This window comes from Danio rerio, chromosome 20, assembly GCF_049306965.1.
Source record: "Danio rerio strain Tuebingen ecotype United States chromosome 20, GRCz12tu, whole genome shotgun sequence".
In the NCBI taxonomy this organism is placed as follows: domain Eukaryota; kingdom Metazoa; phylum Chordata; class Actinopteri; order Cypriniformes; family Danionidae; genus Danio; species Danio rerio.
In genome coordinates this window covers 51,147,501-51,157,500 of record NC_133195.1, presented here as the reverse complement: position 1 = coordinate 51,157,500, position 10,000 = coordinate 51,147,501, and the positions used below count along the sequence as shown (strand labels likewise).

Sequence of the window (10,000 nt, the reverse complement as noted above, 5' to 3'; positions counted from 1 at the left end):
TAGGGTTGGGTAGGGGTAGACATTATTAACATCCAATGCAATGCAATTTAATAATTATCATGAATAATACTTCATAAAATCACGATAGACATTAATAAAATACAATTTAATGTGTCATTTAATAAATATTATGAATAATATTCTGTATAATTACTGTGTTTACATTACTGTGATGGTTGTGTTTAGGGTCGATGTAAATAAAATTACAATTTAATTGGTAATTTAATAAATAATATAATTAATACTCTGTATAATTACTGTTTTTACATTACTGTGATGGTTGGAATAGGGGTGGACGTTAATAACATAAAATTTATTGAATAATTTAACTAATAATATGAATAAAACTCAGAATAATTTCTGTTTTTACATTACTTTGGTGGTTGGGTTTCGGTTGGGCTAGGGGTAGACGTTAATAAAATAAAATTAATGGATTATTTAATGAAAAATTTAATTAATTGACATCTGGCCACAGCTGTATCCCATCTAGCAACAACCTAGACGCACTTCACTTCTCTCTCCGGCTTCCCGAAGTGGTTCTTCTTGCAGGCCACCTGACCATGATAAAGACCAATCAGAGCTCTGGATTCTGATGACATCGCCAGCTGACCGAAGTTCTGGAAAACAGATGAGAGGGGTTGTTTTCTTTGTTATCATTTGTCTGATTTTTTCATTGTTAAGATTATTTTATTTATTCATTCCTTTTCCTTCGGCTTGGTCCCTTTTTTATCAGGGGTCGCCGCAGCTGAATGAACTACCAACTACTTCAGCATACGTTTTACGCAGCGGATGACCTTCCAGCTGCAACCCGGTACTGGCAATCACCCATACACTCTCACATTTACACACATACACTACGGAAAGTTTGGAGTGTGAGGGAAAGCGGAGCACCCGGGGGAAACCCACGCCAACATGGTGAGAACATGCAAACACGACCTTCTTGCTGTGAGGTGACAGTGCTGACCACTGAGCCACCGTGCCACCCTGATAAGGATAATTATTTAGCCTATTTGATATTGTATGTATATACATGTATTGTTTTCACAGTTTTTTGGCATAACAATAAAGAAAACAGAAAAATAAATGAATAGAAAACAGAAGAGAGGCACATTGGGAACACTAATGCAAATCGAGATGCATGATGTCATATTTGCTTTTGTACAAGATAGGATTGATTCAAAAAGTACAACTTATATTCTTATTCAGCTAATAAGTTTACTTGGAAAATATCATATTCATGTTAATAAATGTGTGAAAGCTCAGCCAAATTGTGAGCATTTTATAAAAGAGACTAATGGTCCCATAAAATGTACACATTTTTTAGATGTTAGTGCGAGTATTGTTAGATTTTAGGGTATCTATAAGCTAGTGTGCTCCAAAACAAAGGGCCCTATCATGCACCCGGCGTAATGCTAAGCAAGACGCAATTGTTGTTTGCTAGTTTCAGCTCGACACAAGAGTCATTTGGACGTATTGCAGCACGCTGTTGAAATAGAAAATGCATTTGTGCTCATATGTGCGCCCATAGATTTTCTGGTATAAAAAAGGAGGTGTGTTGAGGCGCACTGCTGGTGCGTCTCTATTTTGAGAAACTATAATAGACTGCACAATAGACCAGCTAAGAGGAGGTCTAAAGTCTAGCACAGAGCGCATTAGTTGAGCGCTCTCAGAGCTCATTCACTAACCATGCCCACACACAAATTTATGCATGAAATGTGCCTCGGATGTTTTCACAAATAAATCATGATTCATAAAAACATCTGTACAAAACTTTATGATGATCTGACTGATAAAAACTGATAACCATGCAAAAATCATGTGCGCCCGGGGGCCTATAAACATGTATGAAGAACCCTACATATAATTAGATATGTTATTTACAGGGTTATTGAAAAGTAACTAGACTTAATAAATGTGTATATAAATAAATATAGAAATACTGACCTGAGCTTCAGCCAGGTATCCTGCAGCGTTTCCTTTTTCAATGCCGGTCTGAATACACTGAAAACACATAAAAAGTGTGAGTTCATGATCAGGTGTGTGGGTGTACAGTTGAAGTCAGAATTATTCGCCCCCTTTGAATTTTTCTTTTTTAAATATTTCCCAAATGATGTTTAACAGAGCAAAGAAATTTTCAAAGTATGTCTGATAATATTTTTTTCTTATTTTAAGTCTTATTTGTTTTATTTCGGCTAGAATAAAATCAGTTTTTAATTTTTTTAAAACCATTTTAGGGACAAAATTATTAGCCCCTTTAAGCTATATATATTTTTTTATATAGTCTACAGAACAAACCATCGTTATACAATAACTTGCCTAATTACCCTAACCTGCCTAGTTAACTAAATTAACCTAATTAAGCCTTTAAATGTCACTTTAGACTGTATAGAAGTGTCTAGAAGAATATCTAGTCAAATATTATTTACTGTCATCATGGCAAAGATAAAATAAATCAGTTTTTAGAGATGAGTTATTAAAACTATTATGTTAAGAAATGTGTTGAAAAAATCTTCTCTCCGTTAAATAAAAATTGGGGGAAAAATAAGCAGAGGCGCCAATAATTCAGGAGGGCTAATAATTCTGACTTCAATTGTATGTGTGTGTGTTTACCTCTATAATCTTCAGCGGTGCAGGATAAAGACCTTTACTCTGTTTCATGACTTTGCCATGGACAGTTTTGTAGATCTGTTGCCGGACCAGTGACAGACCCATCACAAAATCCTGCACCTCTGGAAAAAAAGATTATATTGTAATACGTTGTTAATTTTAAAGGGAACCTAATTTACCCCTTTTTTAAGATTTAATATAAGTCTTTTGCGTGTCCAGCATGTGTCTGTAAAGTTTCAGCTCGAAACACCCATTAGATTATTTATTATAGGTTTCAGAAGTAATTTTCAGCGCCGAGCATCTTGTAGCTGTTTTTGGTGCCTGTGCCTTTAATGCAAATGAGCTAGTTCTCCCTGCACACGATTCCCCTGTCTTGTGGATATGATTCATTTTCTTTCTGGCTTAGTCCCTTTATTAATCTGGGGTCGCCACAGCTGAATGAACCGCCAACTTATCCAGCATATGTTTTACGCAGGGGATGCCCTTCAAGCTGCAACCCATCTCTGGGAAAGCCTTGTTTATCTTTTAATAAAAAATTTAAATTGTATACAGCAGGGAAAATAAGTATTGAACACATCACCATTTTTCTCAGCAAACATATTTCAAAAGGTGCCGTTGACTTAAAATTTTCCCTGGATGTTGATAACAACCAAAGGAATCAATATATGCACAGAAATGAAACCAGGGTGGACATTTCAGCAAGACAAAGATCCAAAACACAGCCAAGGAAACTCTCAAATGCTTTCAGAGAAAGAAAATCAAGCTGTGGAATGGCCCAGCCAATCACCTGATCTGAATCCAATAGGAAATACAAAATAAATATCAGATATGATAGACGAGAACCACAGAACCATCAAGATTTTTACACTGTGTTGAAGAAACTTACACCTGAGTAATGCATGTGACTTCATTCTCCATATGAGAGGCATCTTTAAGCTGCCATCACAAAAAAAAGCCTTTTATATAAAGTATTAAACATGTTTCAGTAGTTCAGGGTTTGGGGAGGGGGTGGTTGTCTTCACGTGAACAAAGCTGCTGTCCTCGTGCATCCAGGTTAATCATAAACAACTCAGCTAGTTGCACTATCGCGGTCTGATTATGTTTCAATCAAGGTTTATATGTATCGAATACATAACATCTGTGCCAAACATCTTAGCAATAATACAACCGTATAGCCGAATTAAATGTATGCTTTGGCATGTTAAAGCCCTAAGGAGTATGATTATGTGAAACTCCATTTAGATACATATTGCAATGATTTCGGGTATTTACTTAGCGATGCACGTACACATATATGCACATATCTATAATACCTGTTTTATAACTGTTGATTAAACTATCAACAACCACCACTGAGACATTCTAGCGATCGTTCTTCCCGCTCCGTAGTGGATTTTGGCATAGTCCATTTTACGTGAGATGGCGGGGGTGAGTGTAAGAAACCAAGTCGCGGGGGGAATATTTTCTACAGAAATAATTTATGATTTCTTATGTGGCCTGGTACTAATTGTTCCACGGACCAGTACCGGTCCGCGGCCCGGTGGTTGGGGACCACTGCCTTAGAGTACTCTTAATGTTGTGATATCGGAAATAATATCGAATATCAATATTTTCCAAGCTATTGTCTCGAAGTTAGAAATCCCAGTACTCTGACAACATCAGTCTGCCATATGTTGATGCTGATGTGTTTGTCTTACTCTGCATGAGCCCTTTCTTCTTTTCCAAGGTGACTTTTTTAGCAGCGAGACCTTTAGCAAAATCAACAGCCACTTCCTCCAGATACTCGATTGTCCTTTCTTCTGGACTCTTCAATCCGGGACCTGCCATATACCACACAAATATTTAAATCCACTTCAGTCTGCAACAGTGCATGTCAAAATCCTATTGGGGACCATTAATCATTATGACTAAATTACCCAGAGGATCCACCAGCTGATGGACGAGCCCCATTTTCTTGGCTTTATCCGCCCGTATGTTTCTGCCAGTCAGCATCATATCAAACGCAGCAGGAAGACCGACCTAAAACAAAGCAAAACATCAAAATACTGATGAAAATAAATCTACATTTCTGCAGTTCAGAAGAGACTGTCTGCACATGCATCTTGCGTGAAGTGTTTAGGGAGGGTCAGTAAACACCTCACCATTTTAGGCAGCCTCTGAGTGCCTCCGGCGCCAGGCAGCAGACCCAGCATCACCTCTGGGGTGCCCAGAACTGTCTTCTTACTCTTAGTGGCAATGCGGTACTGACACGCAATAGCAAACTGTAGAAACAGGAGAAAAAAATGAAAACCACTAGTGAAATTAAGAGAACGTTTATAGTCTATTATAAAACAATTACAGTCAGAATGAATTATAATATTTCATTAAATAAATCCTGCTTGTAATTCCACCCCAGCCACTCATGCACATATGTTTTGGTCTTGAATAAAACTTAACTGCTTTTGGGACACAGTTTTTAAAACTATATCTGTTTTTTGGGGTATATCTATCTTTCCTTGCCCACTGATTGCCATTTTTGGAATTTTGCCCACGTCATATAATCTTACAAAGACACAATTTGATTGCATAGCTTTTATTGTGCTCCTAGCCAAACGAATAATATTGCTTAGATGGAAGGATCAGAAACCTTCAATCCCAACATAGTGAATCCGTGATGTCCTCTTCTTCCTAAAGTTAGAAAAAATTAGACTGTCTAGAGCAGGGCTGTCCAAACTCGATCCTGGAGAGTTTAGATCCAACCTTAATCAAACACACCTGAACCAGCTAATCAAGCTTTTCCTAGACATACTAGAAACTTCCAGGCAGGTGTGTTGAAGCGAGTTGAAGATAAAGGCTGTTTCTCAATTCCAAGAACGCAGAGACCGGACTTGCGTTCTTGTGGAGAACAGTCTTGCTAGGTCACCTCGGAAGAACGAACTCGGGAGACCGCGTCCTGTGAGGAATGAGATGCTGCGTTCTTCCTGATAGTCACATGACCCTCACGCATCTTTAACCAGAAATTATTTAAACATTCCAGCATTCATACAACGATTTATTGTTTTTCCCCTTTTCACAAAATATACTATGCATAAAGACTTTACAAATATATGTTGCACAACACAAATAAAACATATTTTAAAACCAATTCCAGCAAATAAACACCCTTAATGTGTTTTTTCCTTTATTAAGATGTCCATGGTACTGTTTATATTCACTGTTTCATTTCGGGAAACTCCTGAGACAAATAAGTGATATCTCTGAACTTTAATAATAAACATATATATATATATATATATATATATATATATATATATAATGCTGTGCTTCCCAACTCCAGTTGCAATGACTTCTGGGATTTCCAGAGCGAGTTCAGTGCACAAGTCTGTATCGGTGCGTCCTCGATATAAAGAACACATCCAGGATATTTCACACGTCCACTGTTCTTGCGGTCTTGATTATTGGTTTTTAGTCGTTTTCAAGAAACGACTAAAAACTCAACTATTTAGTCTCCACTTCACTTCCTAATCTGCAAATGCCTCTCTTGATATCCCACTAACTGTACTCAAAAAAAAAAAAAATTACTAATGCTTTCCTTCTTAGACTTTACAGACCTGAAACTTGCCTATAGCACTTATTCATTGTTGCTCTTATAGTTGTGTAAGTTGCTTCCTTGTCCTCATATGCAAGTCGCTTTGTATAAATGACTAAATGTAAATGTAAATGGAACTAAACTTTGGCAGCTGATGATGATGTTAAACACCAGGACGCAAGACTCCTGAAGAACGCTTATTGGGAAACAGCTAAACTCTCCAGGACCGAGTTTGGACACCCCTGGTCTAGAGGTTCATCCTACCAGTTTAAGAAAATTTGGGACCCATTTAGGAAATATATCCAAGAACATGTTTATTGTTAAATATAGAATAAGTCTTTGTTCCAGCAAATTAACTTTTTTTCTTTTCTAAGTGCAAAGTACAGTGTATTGTGTGATTATGTATTGTGCAATTGTAGTTTTTGTTGAGCTACATTATTATTTTGTGTTTGTCTTTTTTTCTCATTGTATGCGCTTAAGTTGATACTGTCTATACTTTTTGAAATATGATTGATTTGTTTTGTCTTTTTTTACTATAATTTGCCATAAAAGTCAAAATGAAATTATTTACAAAAGAAATGATTTATAATCCACTGTATTATTAAATCTAAATATTAAGTAAGCACGGGAGACTTATAGTAAATTATATATTTTATTATACGTTTTTTTCAGTGAATAACAGATTTTTATGATTTACTAATTATTATTAAACAATTGCTACACCTTTTATTCATTAGATCATTCTATTTTTTTTCTTTTTTTATAATTATTTTTACGGGATTTTCAGATTTTTGACAGGACAGTAGAGAGAATTGACAGGAAAGCATAGGGAGCAGAGAGAGGGAAAGGATCGCCATAGGACCGCAAGGCGGTATCGAACCCGGGTCGCCACGAGCAACGGAGTGCATATGTCGACGCACTAACCACTACACCACTGGCGGCGACAGATCATTCATTTTCTTTATTAAACTTCTAAGGGGAAATTTTTGAAGGCCTTCCGCTTCACACTCTGTTTCAAGGGCCAAGGGGAAGGGGAAGGGGTACAAAAATAGAATTGGGATTGGGCCTTAGTATTACTTAACAATAGCAGAATTAATTACACATTTAAAACTGCATCTCAAAATGATTTTAAGTATTTAAAAAAATGAAATAATAAAAAGGAATAAATGCGTTTCAACTATTTTAAACGTTTCAACTATTTTTATTTCTATTCTAAAATGTTGGTGTTTTAGTTTAATTTGTATATATTCATTTTTTTATGAACATCTACATAACTACGTATATCTTAGTACTTTTTAACTATGTTTGATTGATTTTATAATACTTGTACTGATTTTTTTTAGGTTGTTCAGGGACACCAGATGAAAAATAGCCCTCTGGCTAATTCTGGTACATTTGCATAAATGCTAACTAATGTACACTGTCCCTGCCAAATAAACAAATAACAAAATAAAAGAAGACATGATCACCTCCAGTCCTCCGCCCAGACAGGAGCCGTTTATAGCAGCCACAATAGGGATTGGTGACTTCTCAATCTGCTCAAACATCTTCTGTCCCGCCTGTGAGAGTGAGGTCACTTCCTCTGCTGTCGTACAGGCCTGAATCATACTGAAAGAAGTAAATGAGGATGAATATGTCTTTATTAATGCTCTAAGCAACACGTGCTTGTGAGTGTATGCGTGTCAGTGTTGTACTTGATATCGGCTCCTGCGATGAAGCATCCTGGTTTTCTGGAGATGAGGACGGCGCTCTTTACTGATGAATTCCCCCAAACTTCATTCATCACCTCCACCATCTCAGCCTGCATGTGCTTGGACAGAGTGTTCACCTGCAAAACACACACTACTATTATTCTAAGAATTAGTAATCTTCATTTATTTATTCAGACATTTTCTTTCGGCTTAGTCCCTTAATTATCAGGGGTTGCCAGTGAAGGATTCGGATTTCTGCTTTCCAGTCCATCTCATCATGGACCAACGTTCATCCTTTTCATCATCCTGTTTCTCAGTATTTAACTGTGAATTAATTTTAATTAATGAATAAGTTAACACATTGCTTACTATAAGAATGTTCAGTGCATTTGCCTGTCTCTTTATACCTATTTTCAGGAACCAGCAAACTAGGTCAGAGGTCATGGAGACCTTGAGTGGAACTGAGGGCTGAGACCTGGAAACAACTGTTTCTATTGTTATTTCTATGAGTTAATACTGTCTAACATGTCTAAAGTGATTTTGCTATTTTTACGGTTAAATCTTTTAAAGTGATTTCTACTTTTTATTCAAGATAGACTTTGTGAAGTAAGAATATAACTGCCTGAATGTAGATTATACCAGTTTTTAACCAGTTTCGATAAAGACGGCTGACAGTACACTCAGCCTTGGATAAGAAACAGATTATACTTTAAGTGTGTGTGTTCTATTTGATTGTTGATCCGTTTCACAGGTCTGGAGTCAGCTTTAATCAGTCTAATGCCGAGTTCAGACTGCATGTTTTTTAAACTAGTCGTGTCACAGATGTTTTCACACTGCATGACTATCTGGGCTAGCGTTTCGTCGTTGCTTTGTTTACACTGCAAGATGGTTCGGTGACATGGACATTCAAATTGCATGACTTTACTATAACAGAATCGCCGACAACTTCGTCCAAACTACGCCTCACAGTCAAAAACATGTATATCTTTTGTTATTAACTACATAATGAGAAAGAAGCCTTTAATGGGGTAGAACATGTACATGTTTGCTCACCTGGGTTTAAAGGGAATTAGCCATTTCTCTTCAACGTTGATAATAAACTAATTTCTTTCTGTATGAAATGTCAAACAGACACGGTTGCTTCTAAGTCCTGTCAAACCTCCACTAGTTTTCCCTCCATTTCGTGGGTCCAAATAAACCAAAAAAGAGCGCTTTTAACTTCTCCCCCAGCCTCCCGCTGGCCTGCAGCAGGTATAGACACACGCACACACAAGTGAAAGCTGCTCTCTCATTGGCTGTAGGCGATCGCTGATGTTATTTTCAGTCAAAACTCAATTCACACGGCATGATTTGAATCGCCGACAGCTCCAGATATTTAGCACGCCAAATATCTCGCAGGCATCGGCGACTCATCGGCGATTCTCTCAGATCGCGTCTTTGATCGTTCATACTGTGTGATTGTCACTCACGTGCACGAGCAGCGATTTGCCTGTGATTTCAGGCATTTGTCTGCGATTTCTCAAAACCTGTCGGCGAGCCAAAATCGGGGCTAAAATCACGCAGTCTGAACTAGGCATAAGGGATGTCTGACGTTTATGCTTAAGATATTGTTCAGAATATACGCACAAACCCCACGTGGAAATGTTCCTAGTCTATCTGTGTTTTAACCAATCAGGTTAGGACACCTGTATGCGTGACGCAGTTAATGACGTTATTTGAGAGTATAATTGTTATTGATTGGTGATTGTAAGCAGAGCGGCCTAGGAACTCATTGCGAGTGTTGAAGCTGGCTTCTGCGAATGAAACTGCAAACTATCTTCAGTAAACTTGATTTATTTATTTAAATCTCTGACTCCGGCTCTTCTTCATCTACCAGACTGGTCATTCTTTGGGTTAAACTGTAAACTATCCCTACACCAGAGAGGAATGAACCACCAACTATATATATTCTATATAATATAATATAATACATAGTGGCGTCACGGTGACGCAGTTGGTAGCAGGATCGCCTCACATCAAGAAGGTTGCTGGTTCGAGCCCAAGCTGGGTCAGTTGGCTTTTCCGTGTGGAGTTTGCATGTTCTCCCCCAATGTTGGTGTGGTTTTCCTCCGGGTGCTCAGGTTGGACTAACCAC

The 10,000-nt window shown here is 37.5% G+C and overlaps 1 protein-coding gene across 3 annotated transcripts in view; it reads right to left on the bottom strand.

Moving 5' to 3' along the window:
- Positions 1–10,000, bottom strand: part of hadhaa (hydroxyacyl-CoA dehydrogenase trifunctional multienzyme complex subunit alpha a) — a 33,520-nt gene that overhangs the window by 16,230 nt on the left and 7,290 nt on the right. For 2 of the 3 annotated variants that reach the window (XR_012395489.1, NM_001105276.1), the window contains 8 exon segments: positions 7,870–8,003; positions 7,645–7,783; positions 4,749–4,868; positions 4,524–4,626; positions 4,305–4,427; positions 2,611–2,729; positions 1,945–2,001; positions 508–617 (listed from right to left, as the gene is read on the bottom strand). Coding sequence is in view for 2 of the 3 variants with exons in the window: in NM_001105276.1 (NP_001098746.1) it covers positions 508–617; positions 1,945–2,001; positions 2,611–2,729; positions 4,305–4,427; positions 4,524–4,626; positions 4,749–4,868; positions 7,645–7,783; positions 7,870–8,003 (905 nt within the window). In the remaining variant the exon portion in view is untranslated. 3 annotated transcript variants of the gene reach the window in all.